Source organism: Micropterus salmoides, unplaced genomic scaffold (genome assembly GCF_014851395.1).
Source record: "Micropterus salmoides isolate LMB-PRFRI ecotype aquatic unplaced genomic scaffold, ASM1485139v1 Ms_hic_scaffold_20, whole genome shotgun sequence".
Taxonomy (NCBI): Eukaryota; Metazoa; Chordata; class Actinopteri; order Centrarchiformes; family Centrarchidae; genus Micropterus; species Micropterus salmoides.
In genome coordinates this window covers 29,254,000-29,274,935 of record NW_024041151.1, presented here as the reverse complement: position 1 = coordinate 29,274,935, position 20,936 = coordinate 29,254,000, and the positions used below count along the sequence as shown (strand labels likewise).

General features: G+C 40.7%; 1 protein-coding gene across 3 annotated transcripts in view; it reads left to right on the top strand.

The window, feature by feature from the left end:
- dcc (DCC netrin 1 receptor) overlaps positions 1-20,936 on the top strand; it is a 318,930-nt gene that overhangs the window by 161,215 nt on the left and 136,779 nt on the right. For all 3 annotated transcript variants that reach the window (XM_038733764.1, XM_038733762.1, XM_038733763.1), the window contains exons 7-8: positions 12,713-12,867; positions 14,134-14,254. In XM_038733764.1, the coding sequence (XP_038589692.1) occupies positions 12,713-12,867; positions 14,134-14,254 (276 nt within the window). The remainder of the gene's footprint in view (positions 1-12,712; positions 12,868-14,133; positions 14,255-20,936) is intronic.

Here is a 20,936-nt window from a genome sequence, read left to right as displayed (position 1 = left end):
CCATTACAACTCCTGTTTTTAAAGAACATGCAATGAGCTTTTTGAATATTCATGTTCTTCATTTGTATTGACACACTGCAGTGGCACTTGGGTGTTTGTGGGTGTGTAGGACGTGGTTAGAAGTAGATGCACTCACCTGTTTACCTCACTTGGCTTGAGTGATCATGGGGGTAGGTTGAGCTTGGGAGTGAAATTTTATGTTGACCGCATTTTTTATCTACAATGGTGCACTGTGTTCTGGTGCAGTTTTCTTTGCATGGATGTATGAAAACGACAGTGACAGTGGAACGGCAGGCGTTTAGCCTACCTTGGCTGTTTCTCATTTATCGACATTCAGTCGCAATAGCGTAACGTATGGGTTAATCTTTTTTTTTTTTTAGACTTGCTTACATTTGTTTTTCTCTTTGATTTGATTCATTTAGGCAGTAGGTTTGGCACATGGTATGTTTGGTGAGCAGCAGAAGTAATACTCTAGACTCCAGGATAAATCCAAACAGCAGCAAGTAGCAAGGAGGAATGTAATGTAGTACATCCAGCTTTCATGCAGGAGACATGTGGTACACGTCACATCGCAGATCTACAATTACTGAACACTGAATGTAAATCTGGGGTTATACAGAATTGACCAATGTTAACATTCTTGTCTGGCGACAACGTTGGAAATCTTCATTCATACATTGGGGGTTAACAAGTTGCCACGTCAGCTGGTGAGTGGTTGGATCCTCTGGAAGTAAATAAAATATCCATGGCATCAGCAGGTCTACAGATTGCCTGGGAAATAAACTAACTGCCTTGCCACTAAGCTCGTGCGCACAGTCCATATGAAACGGATCACATGTCAGTCTATATTTTCAGTCCTACATCTAACCAGCTCCTTTAACAACCAATCCGGTTGGTTAACAGCAACACAGTTCACTGACAACAATCAACAACAGAACCAGCCTTCAAGCGGAAACTGAGGGAGTGAAACACAGGTCAAAACAACCGAAACCTCGATGAGTGCTTGCAAGCCAAGCACAGTTGCTGTGTTTGCTGTTGTTGGTTGACATATACACCAACATATATTTGTTCAGTGAACGCTACACACACAGTTAATATGTTTAAACACTAAAGTTAAGTTATAAAGTGAAAAGTTGATTAATCTTTTGGATACAAAGAGAGGTAGTCGCTTTGTGTGACTCCCTAAATGGATTCCACCATAAATCCCATGACATCCAGGTTACATGATGTAACTCTGCTGAAGGTCTTATGCAGCAGTTAAAAATGACAATGGTTTTCTTTCTTTCTTTCTTTCTTTCTATCTCAGCATCTCAGCAACTGTCCAGTGTTACAGATTAAAGCATCACCGCCTGTTTAATCACGCAAGTTCAGACTGTTTAATCCATCTCAGTCCGTCCAGTGTGCTGCTCCTGCTTATTTCTTTTCGCCTGATCACAGGTTTTTAATGCGCCTGCTGGGTCCCGATGGCAAATCAAATCAACTTGACCTGCCTTTGTCTCTTAAGCTTTGTAATCCAGGATTTTACCTCAATCAAGTCACAGAGTGCAAAAGGAAAAGGACTTAACGTGACTTTTCAACGTGACCTTACCCCCACAACAGGATTGACTCATGGTCCTCTGTTTGAGCTTAAAGGCAACAGCTGATTATCAAATATCACTCACCACGTGCGACCTTCTGGAGAAACCTCCTCCTCAGCTTGTCCTGGAAAGTACACTCGCCTCAAGAAGGGTGTTACAGACATCTGTTCATTTTTACCATCTGTCTCTGTGCTGCAGATTGCTTGGATGTTTGTGATGAATCTTGGGAGATTTCCTTCTCACCGGTCAGATCGCCCTCCGTTTTGTTCTCATTGCTGTCCTTAATCCTGCCACCTGTGTGTTCTTTTGTGTGTAAAATAGTACTCACTGCTGGTTTTACAATTGAAGGTTATTCTGATTAGTTCTACAGTTTCAGCAGCTGATTTTACAGTGCAATGATTTCTCTTTCTTTCCTTCTTCCCCTGTTTCCTGTACGTCTTCTTCATGTTAACCATCACGCTTCAGGCTGCAGTTTGTATCTATACTCAGTAGCTTGTTTGACCTTTGACCTTGCACTGCTCTCTCTCAGTCTGTGCTGGTCTTTTCCTCGCTATAATGACACAGTTTGTCAGCGTCCTCCATCCTCCTCCTTGCCTGTTTGTCTGCAGTGATTACCTTCACGCTGGCTTCACCTGTTCATGCAGACAGACAGCTCCAGCTGGGATGGACAGGTGAAGTTTGGCCTTGGGGTTCGCGGCCCGGCTGCGTCTCTCAGCAGGAACACAGCTGTGCTGATCTGACACGATTTGGGTCATGGCTGTTGGACAGTGAGGGTCGTGCCGAGCTAATTAGACTTTATACATATCCATCGTGTCATCCTGCCCTGATGACTGCCGCCGCTGCCTGTTAAACTGGTACCATGGCAACCAGCTGGAAGTCTGTCTTCCTGCTGTGAGCTGCAGCTGAGGAAGAAACCCCCAGAACACGCCTGTCCTTCATTTCAGTGTTGAGACCACAGGGAACAACCAGTCAGAGAAGTTTTTATCAGTGTTACAAACAGTAATAACAGTGGTCAGTTTTTCCCCTCATTGCTCCATAAATGTGTCCTGCATTTGACAGATTGATTTCCAATTGATTTGTCTTGTGCATACACAGTAGTTTCGTCAAAAATGAATGCTCATGTCATGAATGCATAGGGTCGGTGGCTCTTCTGTTAGTGCTGAAATGATTCGCTTCACTGTGACTGCTGAGACACGAAGGCAGCAAAGTGATAGAAAATTATTTTTTTCAGTGTGACTTTTAGTAGGGATGCACCGAAATGAAAATTCTTGGCAGAAGCCAAAACTGAACATAATGAAAAACTGAACACCGAACAAGGTTTTTCACATTTGTTCCATTTATTTTGCCTTTTTTTTTTTTTTTTACCATTGCATAAATTAAATAGTCAAAATGTGCTTTTTACTCAGTGTTCCCACAGGATTTGGTAAGACTATGGTGAGTGGGTCCGAGGCCCTAGAGCAGTGGTCGGCAATAGGCGGCCACGGCCAGATTGCTTTGATAACAGAAAAAAATTGATAAAATAAATTGATAGCGGCTGGTGCTGAAATAGATCTCAGTCATGACAGATACAGTTACTCACACAATCTCTTCCTCTTAAGTGAGCATGAGAACGTTTTTTGCAGCAATGCTTTATGTTTAGTTAAGTTTATTGAGAGCTCTTACTTTGAAAAGTTCTGAAGGACATTCACAAGAGTCTCTGGCTTGCCTGAAACACCTCTGAATAAGCCGTCAGTAAACGTGTGGAATCTCCTCAGGGAAATGAAAATAAGCATCCATAGGTTTTTGAATCCGGATCAAATGGCGGGACGCGCACACACTGCAGCACATGCTTTATTGTGAGCATGTGCAAAAGTGTCCTTATAATCAATTTGTCTCACAACCTTCTTAATGGGACTTGCACAGTACCGACTGAGCTAAGCGCACACACAAGTATACAAGGATTTGAAATAATTTGACTTTGTTCTGGCCCGCCATGTAATGGCTTGAAAAAAATTTGTCCCGATGCCAGACTTATTTGCCGATCCCTGCCCTAGAGGATCCGGTAAAATAAATTACAAGTGTCCATTTACTTTTAATGGACACATGTAATATGTTTTATACTTTCTGTGAATATAATCCAATTAATCTTATTTCCATACTGTACAGACACCTTATTTTGAAAACCGGACATTGTCACATGTGTATCCACACTCTAAATTCATGAAGTTTGATGAATAATGTTGTATGTGGTTCTCATATTGTGTCACATGAAGACTTCACAGCCTCTCTAGGACTCATACTGAAACTGACAGGATAAAGTCGCCAGCCTGCCTGTCAGTCGCTCTGGTCTGTTTCAGTGGATTTACCATAAAGGCTTGAATACGTGTGCACTCCAAATTTAGGTGCAGCTAGCTTAATTGCCTTCTCAGAAACGAGTGACAGAAACACTCAAAGCGGGTCTGACCGTTTGTTGCCTTTTCTAAGAAGTCAGCCTGATGGAGAGGATGTGCTAGGAGACAATTCAGAAGAACAGTGTCTGCAAACGGCGTCTTTCTCGGACACTTTAAAATGCTTCCACACTGCAGACATGTCAAGGTAATACTCGGGTAAAATTTCGGTTAATCAGCGGATTAATTTCGGTGGCCGAACATTTGGTGCATCCCTAACTTTTAGTAGGATGGAGTTTTTCACTGACGAGGAGAAATAGAATGCTGCACAAAACTAAATGAACTGGTTTTACAAACATATGCAGCAGACGCTGCATAAAACCCCCTAATTTTCAGGCCTTTGATTGCCTGTGGATGTCACATCAAGATCAACACCAAGTTAGCCGTCTCAGCTTGCAGAAAAGTGCTGTTCCGTTCCTGTTTACAGCATTTTGAGCCCTTGCAACCTCTTACACTCAATCACTTTCCAAATGACGTCAATAAAGTCTGTGAGGGTTCAGGGCTTAGGGTTTAGGGGGAACATTGGGATTGGGCCATTGTGATTTTGCAACCCGTTAACTATTTCAGACATCATGTCCACAGAGTGAATAATAAGGTGTGTTTGTGTGTGTAGTGAGTCTCCATGGATGCACTTAATGACAGATAATTGGTGGTTAAGTGCAAATATAAAGAGGCTGCTAACGAGTTTCTGTTCGCACAAAGAGAGTTTAACACAGACTGAGTGAGTGTGCGTGCATCTAAAGCTGTACTTGGGTGTGTGTCTGTGTGTGTGGATGTTCTTCACTGGGTACCATCATCATCACACACACACACGCGTGCACACACACACACACACACACAGCAGATGTTCCTTAAAATGAACAATGGAGCTGATTTCCATGTGAATGCTGAGTGGAAGTTATTACGGTGCAGCTTAAGAGCAGCACTGATACTGTGTGTGTGTGTGTGTGTGTGTGTGTGTGTGTGTGTGAGCGAGATCACAGATTCTTTGCCGCACATTCTTTCCTTAATGTTTTAAAACGGTGTTTGTATCAGATTGCACTGACTTTTTTATTATTTCGTGGAACGTTCTACAAAATAATGTCAGTTCTAAATGATAATCCAGGGAGAGTGTACGTGTCCAGACGAGGACGAGTCAGACTTGTAGTGTCTGATGGAGGTCAGCTGGTTGCTTATGCGTCCCATTACCATATGGCTGCTCTCAGCTGTTTCCAGCAGGAAGTAGAATTGCATTAACACGCCGTCCTGCCTGTTGGCGATCATATCACAAAGAGCCGCCTGGAAACACAAACACCTTTTGTTAACACGTCTCCGCAGATGACCAGGTAATCAGTGTTGAACTCGCAGCTCCGCAGAAAGAGACATCCAAACAATCAGTGGATGCTCGGGGGAATCCCCAATACAACAGAGGCTGCTGGGTAATCGGTTGCAGAGCAGGCGTCTTCCATAGCAAAGAGGGTGATTGTAGAAGAGGGAGACACACAGCTTTTCCTCTTTATCTTTTTCTAACTTTTGAGAAAACTTTACAGACAGCAAAGGGCTTTTTGAGAGTCATGTTAAATGTGTTTATATATCCCATGGCAAAAGAGGAGATGTTTTAATAAAGGGAATAAAGGGAACAAAGGAAGAGATCATCTGTGTTATGAAAATACATAAGTCCCTTGCGTGTGACTAAAGAAGGTCACAGGTAAACCAGAAACAAATGATCACCCTTCTTTACTTTGATTGGCTGCATAGAGGAGCCATGGGTGGTCACCGATTTAAATTTTTAAACATCCAACTTGAAAGGTATTATCCCTTCTGTAAATACAATGTATGGAACCCCCTAGGGGTTAAATGAAAATATTATCTTAAAATCACTGTGCATGGAGTCTTTTTGAAGTAAGGCCCACGGAATAAAGCCTGGTTCCAGACCTCTGATGCCCTCCCGCATTTCAGCTTTTTTTAGTGTTAGTAGTAGGTCTGGTGTTGCGCCCATCTAACCCTCACAACTTTTATTCTACACAGTGATTGTCCAGATGTGTGGATGTAAGAAAGTAGAAGGTTTGAGCTCTTGTTTCATTCATTCATTCATAGCAATTTTTTGGATGTCTTACTTTTGGATGTCTCTTTTGATACGCCTCCCTATGTATTCATCAGAAGCATTTTCCTCATTACGCCAATCCTGATCAGTTAAGTCCACCTACCCTTAAATAGCTTACGCTACAACGCAGACACCCTTCAAACACCTCCTCTCGCTACAGAGCATATCTCCACCTGTCGTATAGGCTAGCTAGTGGTGTCTCAAGAAGGGGCATGTCTCTTTTCAGTGCTCGTTTGGCGTGATTTTGTCATTCCTGCAGGACTTCATTGACATCTCCATGATTAGGGTGTACCTTACTGCTATTGCTGCATGTCATGTCATGTGGGGTTTGAAGGTAAAACAGCTTGTCCAAACATCTTTGGTTTGCTATTTTATGAAGGGGGCACATGGGCTACTCCCTGTTTCCAGGCCCTGCTTTTGAACCACTGGAGGAGGTCGACTTGTAAAAGAATGCTTTTTAAAACTTGAAAAGAGTATTGTTGCCGGCTCCAGCACCTGCAAAACAGGTCAGTGACATACACGCCTGTGCATCCCTAATGCACTCAGTTTGCCCCAGGGCGTGTCAGAGTGTTGATGAAGCCTAAAGCCCAAGCATCTGTGCCCAAGGTGGTTGGCTCACCTTTGTCCGATAATATAAACTGGATGTCTCTGTTCCAAGCATGGCACATGCAGTGCTGAGCTCAGGACCCTCACGGGGAGTGCTGCTTGTTGAGTGCTGGTGGTTGCTGAGATCATAATCTCACTCGTGCTACTCTGAGAACCGGGGTTACACAAGTGATCAAGCCATCTTGCCTTCAGATGTTTATTCTTGTCATCTTGCCTTTCAGTTAGTTTATTTTAAGCACACCCCGGCTTTTATTGTTCCCATGAAGACAGCTTGACTGAGTGCTCCAAAACATTTTTACCCTCATATTTAATAAGGTTTATTTTTTCGGTTTATTCATCCAACCACTTAATGTAGCAATCTGTTCAAACTAATTTCACCATTACTGTTTTTTTTACTGCATTATGACCCTGTAAAAATGACTGTATGTTAATGTTAGGATAAACAAAGCTAAGTTAGATGTCTGTGAAGGTTCTCAGTCATCCTGGTCATGGTTATCCAAAGAAGGTTAAAGTCAAGGGCAACTGGACTTTCTATCATCATCTACCAAGATAAAGTTAAGTTAGCTAATGTGTTAGCTATCATTACAGTCCTGGTCCATGAAATCATGATGTTTTCAGGTGAACCCATGAGGGTGCGTTATCAATAGAGGAAGATGTTGCCATCTTAAACCACACCACAGATGCTCTGATTGGCTCTGTTGATGAGAACAACACCAAACGGCAGCTGGAGATGCTTCAGCTCAGCTGCAGAAGATCATGACTGGTTCAGATCTGTTCTCTTGGGTCACTGGTGTTTAGTGTCTTAGACTAATTCCTGGACCCGTGTATAGGCTGTGTTGTTTGTGTATCACTGTGTAGCTGTTGGTGTGGTGAAGCTGCAGCAGCTCAGAGTTTAAAGGAAATCGTTAGCTCTTAATTAGAGCATTACTGCAGTAATAAAGTTACACCTCCAGACAATGATGTATCGACGGGAGACACAGCAAACACAACTCACCTTCTCTACTAACTTTCTGCCTTTCCACTCTTGCAATTTCTGTCCTTTCTGTAATCCATCTATACACTCTTTTCTTTAACACCTTTTCCTCCCCATCCTTTCTCATCTGTTTTCCTGTTTTTTCTTTCCTTTCTTCTCATCTCTCCCCCTTTACTCTTTTGTCACCCTCTCTGTATCTCTTTATCTTCTTTTCCTTGTATTCTATTCTTCAAACTTGTCCGAGCCTCTCTGCCTTCTCTTTCTCTGTCCTTTTGTCTTTCTCCCCTCCTTTCTTATTCTTTGGGTTTCCCATTTTCCTTTTCATTTCTTCCATCATGTCATTCTCTCTTTTCTGTTTGACTTTCTTATTTCTCTCTTCTTTCTTGCTTTTTCCCTGTCCTTCTTCTCATTCTCATTCTTCCTCTCTTTCTTTCTTCTTTCTTTCTTCCCATCGTCCTTCTGTCCTGTCTATGTAATATTCTGGTGTCCACTTACTTTTGGCTCTCTTATCGCATTTTGTGTGTGTTTCTATATTTATTATAGTGCTGGGCAATGATAATCGCAAGAAAATCATATGTGCAAAATTGAATAATGAATTCTAAAGTAGTGTATTGTGCTTTTAATTTAAATGTACTGCTATATATGTTCTTTAAAGGGAACTAAAGTCTCACGGTGACACATGGACGTTTTAGAAGGTGACACAGAGGTTCGAAGTAAAAGGTTCCTGCAAAGCATGTGCCCGCTCTCAGTGTCTTTATTCAGTGCATACACTCTGCATACTTAACAAAACAATATACACAAACGTGCAATACCGTACTTTAAACAAGTAAGGAGCTTTTTCCCAGCAGTATTTCCTTTACACAGTAGCAATAAAATATTTCTTGTAAATCTCAACTTAAACATTAATGTAATCAAGTCAAATATTAAACCAAAGCTATTGCCACTACCAGGGCATCACCTTTTATCTAGGTTGTTAAAACAAGTTACCATCAGAGTCCAGTTTTCTTGGGGGGTTTTTCTGAACAGATATCAGCAGAAACATTTTCCTTTAATCAGAGAGCAGCAGAAACAGTCTTTGTTCAGTAGCAAGTGTCCCTGTTAGATTGAGGTGAAGTGGTTGAGCACAGGGTGTAGCGACAAGCGGGTGCGTTCCCTTGAAACTGTCGCGTTTGTGCTCACATCACGCACACGCTCGCCTGCTGTCAAAGTTGAATTGTCTTGAACTTTTTGTACGCGCAGCACATCATCATCAGAAGGAGGGAATTCACACGGCAGAGCATCCCCGCAAAACTAGATGAAGGCCTATCAGGTAAAGTTATGTAGCCTATAATTTTAACTTAAGTTAAATAGGCAACAGCTGTGTAGCTCACAGAAGCCGCTGCTATGGTTACTCTCAACAGAGCGCCTGCCGTTTACTCCCGGCGCGCTGTGTCCCTTTCTATTGACCGACATCTTCCCCAATACTAATCAGCCTGCAGTGTGCAGCTATTCCCTTCACTATGGCGTTTGATCGCGCATTTTGCTTTTGTTTATGTACTTCTCCCACACGCTGCAGCCGGCATAGTCTGTTGAAGCCACTACTTGTTTGGGTGGGTGATTTGTAGGCTGATCAATATCCCACCCCTCCTTTGTGTGTGTGTGTGTGTGTGTGTGTGTAGGTGTTTGTGTGCGTGTGTGTGTGTGTGTGTGCGTGTAGGTGTTTGTGTGTGTGTGTGTGTGCGTGCGTGTAGGTGTTTGTGTGTGTGTGTGTGTGTGTGTGTGTGTGTGTAGATGTTTGTGTGTGTGTGTGTAGGTGTTTGTGTGTGTGTATGGGTGTGTGTTTGTGTGTGTTGGTGTGTGTGTGTGTGCGTGTGTAGGTGTTTGTGTGTGTGTGTGTGTGTGTTGGTGTTTGTGTGTGTAGGTGTTTGTGTGTGTTGGTGTTTGTGTGTGTAGGTGTTTGTGGGTGTTTGTGTTTGTGTGTGTGTGGATAGTAACAGGACGTTCCCATGTGTGTTCTTGTTTGCTGGCGGGAGAATGTTTGTTGTCTTGGAGTGCTGACAGCGTCTCTGTGGTGTTTGGTGCTGCAGGAGGCCCTTCAGACTTCGTCCTCATCTCTGTTGAGGCTCAAAACGGCTTCTGTCTTACATCTCTGCCCTCACAGTCACAAGCTGCCGCCCCATTTTAAAAGGCGTTGTTCAACAACAACAGCGTTGAAACGTGGCAGCTACTTCCTGTTTAAAATGTAGTGAGCCTGTTGACAGTTTACCAGCAGTCACATGAACTCTGCAGCTCCCATCACTTCTCAACAGTCACTGATTTGACTGCATCCAAAATCCTGGGTCAGTCAGGGTTAAACCGTGTTCTAGTTTAAAGGAACCTTTTTAAGAAATAAACTTATTTGCTTTCTTGCTGAGAATCACAAGATCAGAATAATTCAGAAGATTTACACGACTCTCATGTCTGTCAGTTAGAAATTAAGCTACAGGTAGCAGCGACTTCGCTTAGCTTCGCTTAGCTTAACTTAGCTTAGCTTAACTTAGCTTAGCTTAGCTTAGTTTAGCTTAACTTAGCTTAGCTTAATTTAGCTTATCTTAGCTTAGCTTAACTTAGCTTAGCGTAAAGACTGAAAATAAGGGGAAACAGCTAGTGTGGCTTTGTCCAAAGGTAACAATATACAACTTCCAGCACCGCTGAAGCCTCCAAGTTAACATGCTGTATCTAATCTCTTTGTTCAATCCTTACAAAAACGAAGTGTAAACATTACAATGTGTGGCTTAATGTGGGGTTGTGTGTCAGATCGTATTTGTTTCAATCACACCTGAGCCTTCAGTGTTCAGGGGTTTTGCTGATGAGATGTGAAATTTAGAGCACAAAATGAATGACTATTAATTCCAGATATATATATATATAAAATGCCTGGCATTCTAAAAAAACATGATCAAAGTGTCAAACATAGACAAGCTAAAATATGCTAAAGTCACTTTTGCTGAGTGCAGACACAGGGAAAACAGGGATTTGGACCTAAAACCAGGACACTCAAGTGAAGCAGGTACAGTTTAAGTGTTTATTGAACATAGTTCAATAACATAGTCTAATCCATGTGTTACTGCAGCTGAAGGCTCTCCGCGGCGCCGCACAACTTTCTTAATTCTTCCATCTCATGAAGAACATAAAGGTCAGGTCGAAACAGTGTAGAGAGGCTGAATGAAAATTACCCGAACCTTTTAATCTGTGTATGTTTTGTTAATAATTCCAATTTAACAAATAACAGTTCATGTTTGCTGTGCACCATTGGATGTACTGACAACTGAATTAATTAATCACTGAATTAATTCGATACTGAAGAAATCTTCAAAACCGGAAGATTCTTAGGAAACTTCTGTCCCAGTTGCTAGTGAGTTACAAACTGAACGTTAAGCCTCACTTATGTTGATGTTCAAGCTCAACTTAATCACATTTAATCAGGCATCCCCCTCGCCCAGGTGTATCTGCTGCAGGTTTATCAAGTGTAACACACAAAGCTACACATTAAATATCAAAATCAATATTTTTCCGTTTTGGGTTTAAAACAGAAAAAACGCTGTCTGTTTTGGTTTTTTTTCTGTTTATCTGTCTTTCTGTTTTGGTTTTAAAACGGAAAAACCAAGAAACAACTTTGTTTTTGTTTTGTTTTTCCGATTCCGTTTTGAAACTAAAAAATCAAAAAACGAACCATATACGGATTCTCAACAACACCTTAAAATCAAAGAACACTGACTTAATGCTGCATTCCATTTACCTCGGAAGTCGGAACTGGTAATGACGTCACACCCGAGTTGACGGCATTCCAGTTACAAGTCGGAACACTTCGCTTGGCCAGCCACTTTTTACAAATAGCCAGGTAGCTACTGATTCACCGGTTGATTAAAAAAAACACATTGTGCGTTATTTACAAATACTGTAGCAAACACTATAACAGATAACAATGGCTTAAATTTGCTGATCACATTATGGAATGTAAAATCGCCTTATAATGTTAAAAACTTGAAAATGCGCCAGAAACCTGCTTATAATAGCTATAGTTAAAAACAAAAAGAAGCGAACAGCAAAAATAGAAAGAAAGCTTAGAATGTAATGCAGACAGCAACAGCTACATGTAAGATAAATACATGTTAAAACAAGCTAAAATGACTCAAATCTGCTGCAGAAGGAACTAGTTAAAAAATACATACAATCTCACAAACACGCTTAATATGCTAAAAACTATGCTAAAATGTTATAACTATGCTGAGAACACTGACTGATGCTAAAAGCATGTCTAAGCCATAACATCCATTTTCCTTTAATTTCCTGTTTTGGTATCTTTAAAATGGCATTCTGATATTCTTGGCCACTTGGGGGCAGCACAGCAAGCAAGACAATTTAAACATATGATCACTTTTTAAAGATCACAGGTCAAACTTGTTAATCCATTTCTTATTTGCACAGGCTGCTGAAGTTCCCACTTTCTTGACCAACTAGTCTGTGACTATTTCCTGTGCACATCTTATTTCACATTCCGATTCATCCCACATGAGCAAATTCATTTGATCCAGTGCTCCAGACATCAAACCACATAAAATCCACAACAATAGAATACACATACCATGGTCCTGTTACTCTGTAACATGAGTGAAACAGGAATGTTAGCTCATCAACCAAAAGCCAAACTACAAGATTATTCAACTGTAATCTGCCGCTGCCAAGGTTTGAATGTAGTCTGCCAGATTAGCATTAGGCCACAGATAAATACCTGAAAATATCAAATGAAAACGTCAAATGACCATGAGGAGATGAACGAGTAATGATCCATGGAGGCTAATGAGATCAAACACTTTCAGCTCCTCAGTAATAAGCTGGGGCTCAGTTTGTAATTGTTTTAATTAGTCTGTAATTAACTGAGGTCGCAACAGAAACTTGCTAATGTGAAACACAATCTTGAAGGAAAATAAACAAAGGTGCCAAACAACACTAGAACTGAGTCAGTGTTGGGGGTGCTCAGCTGTTCCTCTGTTGTTTATGTGTTGTGTTTTTTTGTGTATTTCTGCAGTGCCTCCTCAGTTCCTGAACTACCCGACCAACACATATGCCTACGAGTCCACCGACATCGAGCTGGAGTGTGCTGTGACAGGAAGCCCACTGCCGACTGTCCGCTGGATGAAAAACGGAGAGGAAGTCATCCCCAGTGATTACTTCCAGATAGTGGTGAGTCAAACAGAACCCAGGAAATGTACTGTATTTACATCTGAATGGTGGAAAATAATGTTTTATCAGAATGTGAGTATTCATGTGTCTGTGCCTGGAAAGAAAAGAACCATATCTACAGCTGGGATCACTCTGAAATCACTACGTTGAAAATTAATGTTACAAATAAATATTAAAATATTTAATAATGATTATGATGAACAATATATTTTTTTTACAAAAGACAATTATTCTTAAAACAATGTTCAGAAGCCTAATTACAGTCAGATACTGAAAAACACAACAGTCAACACAAATTTTGCAGTCTTATTAATAAAATTATAGTAAGATGAATGTTCTAATCTTCTCATATTACCATATATTCTCCAGTGGAGGATTAACAATCATAAATCTTATATTAGAGACACGTCTTTATTTCTAATGCTCCTGTTTTATATTATAAGTATATTTTATACTAATTTAGTTAGTACAACAATATCCTTCCTTCTTCAGGAGAAATTCCAACATTGGTCTGAAATTTATATTAACTGGTGGTTCCTGGAGTCCATAGATTCCATTTATGATCCAAGAAAGGTATTCAACAAAAGCTTGTCTGCATATCTAAAAGCCAGCAAGGACAAACTGGGGAATGAATAAAAATAAGAACAAAATGAAATATTTGAATTCTAACATGATGTGATGAATCCGCAAAATAAAAATTTGAGGATCTGAGCTATATTCTTTAAGTTCAGTATTTAAAGCCAATTTTTAAAAGAGCAACATTGATTCCAAATATTCTGTAAGTTAATGTGTATAAGACTAAATGTGCAATTTTAAGAATGACAAGGTATAGGTTACAAACTAGACAAAAACATTTGGGAACATATTAGCATATACATTTAAAAAGTCTTCACAAAAATGCTTCCCAGTCAACTCATATTCATGAATAACAAAAAGACAGAACATATGTTTGTTACCTCCAAGAAGCATATTTGCAGAGCCTACACAGAAATTCACAGAGGACGTTGACATTATCTTAACAGCAAATGGAATTAAATACTAAAATGAAAACAGTGTTTGTGTAGAAGACTCGTAATCTGATAATCTGGATATCGCTCTGTTATCCCATAATCTGCTGTAAAGAGATGACACACACACACACACACACACACACACACTTTTTTAAATTTAAATTTCTTACATTTTCTTGTTTGTACAATGGTCTAAGCTAGATATTTTGGATATTTGAAAGGTTTTATTGACATGCTGTATATGTTTGCTACTCAGGACGGCAGTAACCTGCAGATTTTGGGATTGGTGAAATCAGATGAAGGATTTTATCAGTGTGTAGCTGAAAATTCAGCCGGCAGCTCGCAGGCGATGGCTCAGCTGCTGCTTCGAGAACCAGGTAGGAGTGCACAAACATACACACACACACACACACACACACACACACACACACACACACACACACACACACACACACACACATAGCTGATACATGTGATGTCCCTGTCGCTGCTCATTGATAAACACAACCTGCTCTCATCATTTGTTGTCCTCATTCTTGTCATGTCCTAATTTCCTCTCTGACCTCGCTGTATTTCTTATGACATCACTTGATTTACAACTTTCTGTGGTCAGTTTTATTCTTTTTCTTGCATTGTGTCGCAGTAATAAATTCTGTATGGCAATAATACCTGTTTTCACCTGGTGTGAAATTGAGATAATCTGAATCTAAACTCGGCAGATTTTCAGTCAGACAGTTTTAGTGTGACACACTGAAATCTGCTTCAGTGTTAGTTTTTACAGTCTTGTGTCCATCAGCCCACAAATACACTGAAGAAAATTATAAACGCAAAACTTTTGTTTTTGCCCCCATTCATCATGAGCTGAGTTCAAAGATCTAAGACTTTCTCTATGTACACAAAAGGCCTATTTCTCTCAAATATTGTTCACAAATCTGTCAAATCTGTGTTAGTGAGCACTTCTCCTTTGCCGAGATAATCCATCCACCTCACAGCTGTGGCATATCAAGATGCTGATCAGACAGCATGGGTATTGTACAGGTGTGCCTTAGGCTGGCCATAATAAAAGGCCACTGGAAAATGTGCCTTTTGTGTACATAGACAAAGTCTTAGATCTTTGACCCCATTCATGATGAATGGGGGCAAAAACAAAAGTGTTTATAATTTTCTTCAGTGTAGAAACACTGAGCCACTATGGCTGCTGCTAACTGAACATGCTGCAACATCCACATTGCTGTGCTCAGATAGTACTTTGTTCTCATAGACAGTGCACCATTTGAAAGCTGCAAACACCAGACTGAAGTTAAGCAGAAGAGAAACTGACGCTTTCTATGGGAATGTATTTTTATTTGCAAGACAAAGCTCATCTAAGTGTGCATACAATAGATGCGCAAACAGCTGATTTTTATTGAGCATTTAAAATGTTGAAATTGTACTGCACCACCATCTGGGAGCTTGTTACATGTTGGTATTTAACATTTGTAATCCTAACCGGATGATTCTGCAACATTTACTGCATTTACATTCATTAGGGAGAAAATCACCAAATCAGTAGTTTTGAATATTTTTCTATTGGGTTGTTATGAACAGGTTGCTACGTACGTGAGCAGTCAGATAGTTATGAGAACAGTCTTGCCTGTTTTAAAGCTGATACCTGCAGAAATTAACCATTTTGTCACAAATGCATTATTAAAGTTAAAATTATATAAATTTAAAATTAAGTAATTTGTACTCAAATTATTATTTTATGCTTTTAAAATAAGTAATTTAATTTAGTCATTTGATTGAGTGAAAAAGAACATGGATTCTGAATGTGTATGCAAAAATAATAAAAACAATCTTGATGCTTGTTAAGCTTGGTTTAATCATGACATTGTGTCTCATAGTCATGACTCATCATGTCATATTTTGAAAAAACACAGGATTAAAGACATGATTACTAGTTAATAAAATAAAAGTTAAGTTACTTAAAAGTTAAGTTACTTAAGTCACATTTACGAGTTACTAAAGTCATAATTATGTGTTGGAAAAGTGTGATAAATATGTGTTACTGAGGTCACGATTCTGATTTATCGAAGTGATAACTACAAGTTAAGTTAGCGAAGTTATTAATTCGAGTTATGACATATATAATCACCAAAGTCATCATAAAAAGTGATAATTACAAAAAGGGACAATTATTATTATTAATATTATTATTATTATTATTATTATTATTATTATTACTACTAGTAGTAGTAGTATAGATATCTGTCTCAGTTTCCCCTCCCACTTGAAGTGACATGAAGAGATCTTAAAATTGCTTTAGTTGACTGTTTACCCCTCCCAGCCGCCATATTTTAATAATGTCTCAAAAAAAGAGTTAATACTTGAACTCTAACATTGAGCAGTGATTCATTGGGCCTGTCCCAGGAGGCTGTGCTCTGTTCCACCGCTCGGTTCATGTTGCAGTCGGTCAGAGTCGCAGCTGAGAGAACAGCAGGAGGTGACTGCTTTTGGCATAGTCAGTGTTTGTTGTGTCGTGTTGTTGTTTGTTGTTGGGGTTGAAATTACGCTAGTCATGTAGTCTGACAGCAGTTACTACCATCTGATACACACACACACACACAGATGAAGATATGAACAGCTCTGCCAGTCTGCAAGACATCTGAGTCTGCACAATAGAATCACTCTTCATCCAAATGGATCAGTGGCTGTGTGTGTCTGCGAGGACAAAAATGGCAAGAGACACTGAGTCCAGTCAAGCCTAGTTCAAACTACACGATTTTAAGGCTGATTTGGTGTGACACACACTGTCAGCTCATGTAGTGTGTGACCCCCTATCACCGATCAGTCACGTAGTGTGAACGGCCACAACGACTTCAAGACTTCCGTCACAAGACCGCAAGTTGTGTAGTGTGAACAGCACGGCCATCGACCGACACTGAAAGTCGTGTAGTCTGCACAAGGCATTACATACACACGGTCTAATATTGTGATTGTGATCCAGGATTCTGTTTATGTGAAACGTTGGATTATCCATATTCACTAATATTCATATATCGAATAACTTGCAATCAACACCTCCTTCATCTGTTTCACATCAACAGCCTCTCAGCAGAGGAGGCAGAGTCTCTTTATTGCGATAGATCAGCAGGAAGTGTTTTAGGAAGAGTATCAGGACAGAATGACAAAGCCGAGTGGGAATGAGAATGAAAGCCTCAGTGAGTAAAGACAGTGTTTCTGTTGGAATGAAGAGAAACTCAGAGCAGCAGATTAAATACTTCATCATTATTATCTGACAAACATACTCCCCAGTTAAACGATTAGCTAAATAGCTGACTGACTAAAATCTAACTAATAAACTAATGAGTTCACACTACAGGATTTCAGCCCTAATTTTCTGCTCGCTGACAGTTTTTGGAGTGTAGTGTGAACAGTGCGTGGATCGAACAACTTTGATAACTGATATGTTATCCGCTTCAATGACAAACACTCATTAGCTAACTACCTGGCTAACTAAATTTAGTAAGCAAAAAGATGAAAACAGACATGAAGAACCTCTGTTGTCTGTGTCTCAGAATGTAGGAAAGTTACCAATGTACGTCTTCATGTAACATGGCCTTTCTTTCCTTCCTTTGTCTCTGCTTTAATCACTGTTCAGTGTGTTGCTTCTCCCCTGAGCCAGCAGCACAGATGGCAACACACACACACACACACACACAGACATTAAGAGGGTCAGATGGTTGGTGTTATCGCTTGGTTACTATCGCCACGGGAACCGAGCATCCCAGCAGGCTCACAGCGGCCAATCAGACATTCCCATGAGAAATCACCGCGGGTGTGTGTGTGTGTTTGTGTGTGTGTGTGTGTGTTTGATTGTCAGCATACCACCTTGTTACCCTTGACGATGCTTTGATCCTTGGACTGACTCTTCACACGCACGCGCGCGCACACACACACACACACACACACACACACACACACACACACACACACACACACACACACACACACTATACAATGTTTTTTCCCCCTCAAGTACTTAAAATCTCTCACAAATGCATTTTACAAATACATCATACATTATAAAATACCAGCACACACATTATAGCCAAGTGGTTTCATTCATGCAGAACCCAGGTAGGTGGCAACGCTGTTTGACTCCACACACTCATCTCGTCCCGGTTGCTTACATAGTCCCTCACTGGCTTCCTAGTCATGTTCTTCAGAATCTATAAAATCAAAATACAACAGTATTGACTTGTACTGCTGCAGGGAATCGTGTCCCAGGTCTCTGTGGTGGTGGGAGGGTAGTTTAGATTGATGTTTGTATTTGGATGATGTCTGCTACCTTACGATGGCGTTATTTCAGCCAACCAACACTATCACGCTAGCTAACCTAGCTTGTACAAGGCTGGTGAAATGACCAGGGCTGCAAACTTTTCATGCTAGTTTGGAGTGAGATTCAGTATCTGTGAAGTCTGTGCATTCTCTGAGTGGGACAGCACCACCGCAGGGGTCGGGGTCATCACTTCTCAACCCCCAGGAATTTTGTTTAAAAGGTTCAGCAGCCAAATTCACAGTTTGAACGCATTTATAGATAAAAACCATGTCAATAATCCCAGTCAATGATAAATATGTATAGCTGATCTAGGGTTGGGCCGATAGACGATGGCTGATAGACATCACCAAGTTGAGCCGGCATTGTCATTGTAAAACCCCCACCCCCCAACAAATTTTCACATTATACCACCCTGTGAAAGCAGGTTTTAATGACCACGAATATTCTTATTATTGTTTTTAAGTATGCTTTGCACCTGGCTCGGAATTCTCTTCTCCCCACACTCTGACACACTCACGCACACCTACACCTCAGGTGAACTCCCAAGGTTGCCCCATCTCTCTTTTACTGAGTCTGTGTGAGAACACATGCACATAACGACTGCTGCCTCCCATGTGTGCACACGCACCTGATGACAATGTCCATCGCCCCAACCCTAAGCTGATCAGCCAACTTCCAGACATTTTAGCTTAAATCAGGGGACCAAACCTAACCATGGTATCTGGGGATCTTCCTCCAGAAAGGCTAAATCTACAAACAGTAACATTGTATGAAAAGTAAATGAAGAGAAAAACAAACAAACAAACTAGATTTTTATTAAAATAGAAAGCCGGCCAAGAAATAAAAGAGAGCGGAAGAGTTCTTAGATGAACTATTTTGTTTGGATTTGTCACATTTTTCTGATTGATTATGTCGCTTTCACACATATTTCTAGATAAGAATAATTTGTTTTCTGACACATTGGCAGATCAAATTAATCTATCAGCCAAAGGTACTGTCTGATAAATAAGAGCCAGGATGAAAACCAATGCCTGATGCACTATTGCAGCATAATGCATTCATTAGACGATTATCTGTCTAGCCTGTCTGCTGGACTTTAACTATCCTAACTATTTAACTATCTTTGTTGCAGCTCTCATGGATGTTAAGGTATCAGTAGAGGTAAACTGTCAGAACAACATCAAATCCGTGCAAGATAATGTACTCTCCTTAATTTTGAGATTCTTGATGTTTATGTACAGTGCTGTACTGGATAAGCCCATAGCCACCGGAAGTGGATGCAGCAACCCCTACTGGACTGTGGACGATATGAGTGTTTGAGAAAAAAGAAACCTCAATTCTTAACATTTTAATCACACTCAGTACATACCAAATCTAATACAAATACTGTATGTCCTGAACAACTATTTAATTAACAATATCAAACTGTCCTTCAAGCAGACATCTTTTGCAGCCAGTGAATATTGGAAATAGAACATTGAAATTTAGGTGACAGTAGCAAGATGCTGGAGGGGGCTTAGCTTCCACAAATAATTTCCCTTCACTCAAAGATAAAGAAAAGATATATTCCTGTAATGTCCATCTCTCTGCCTGTGAAGGCCAAAAAGAAACACACCTGCACAATCCATGGTCCTGCAAGAGATGTTGAAAATGACACAGTGTAGTGGTTTATTTGTAGGCTATGAAGTTGGAAGTGGCGAGAGAGTGCCACTGAGCTAAATTAACGCTGGAGAACGGCAGTCATGTTAGGTGAATAAAGTGCAGCACACCCAGCTCAGTCATCTTCAGCGCTTATGGAACTGCATTATTACAGTGTATGGAAGTATAGAGGCTCCTCTACTGGAGAGGCTTTGCTTTAACTCTTTGTTGTAACTACTTGCATGGGAAAATGTATAAGTGGAGATGATTGTATTTTGTTCATATATATTGTTAATAGATGCAATTGGAGATTTGATTGTCAAATTTGTAGTAGTCACCTCATTGCTTTTTCAGGGTGCAGCTGTTGCATTACATTAGGCTACATTACATGGATTTAGTTGACAATGTTTTCTAAAACGGCATACAATAAGTGCATTTCGACCATGTGGATATAATCCAGACATTGCAAGAATCATGCAACCCATAGCATCCTAGTTCAATGCAGTAGGGGAAGCACTGAAGCCCTTTATTTTGAAAGTCTAACCGGACATATATCCATCTTCAACTGCTTATCCTGCGTACAGGGGGGCTGGAGCCAATCCCAGCTTACATTGGGCGAAAGGCGGGGTACACCCTGGACAGGTCGCCAGTCCATTGCAGGGCCACACATAGACAGACAACCACTCACACTCACATTCAGGCCTAAGGACAATTTCGGAGACACCAATTCACCTAGCCTGCATGTCTTTGGATGGTGGGAGGAAGCTGGAGCACCCGGAGAGAACCCACGCGGACACGGGGAAAACATGCAAACTCCACACAGAAAGGCCGGGGCAACCGGGGTTTGAACCCACGACCTTCTTGCTGTGAGGCACCACCGCACCACCCTCCGGACGTATATTATATATACTAAATTATTGCTAATCATTGTTAACTTGACAGCAGAGCCCTACACGTGCAAAAAACTACGCTAAAGGGTATAGACTTGTGACATGAGAGCTTGTTAAAGTGTCATTTGCATGAGTCTCTCGGTTAATGCATGACCTGGCCGCCCTGTAAATGACGCTGCCACCAACTAGCTAACATTTAGTTGAATGAGC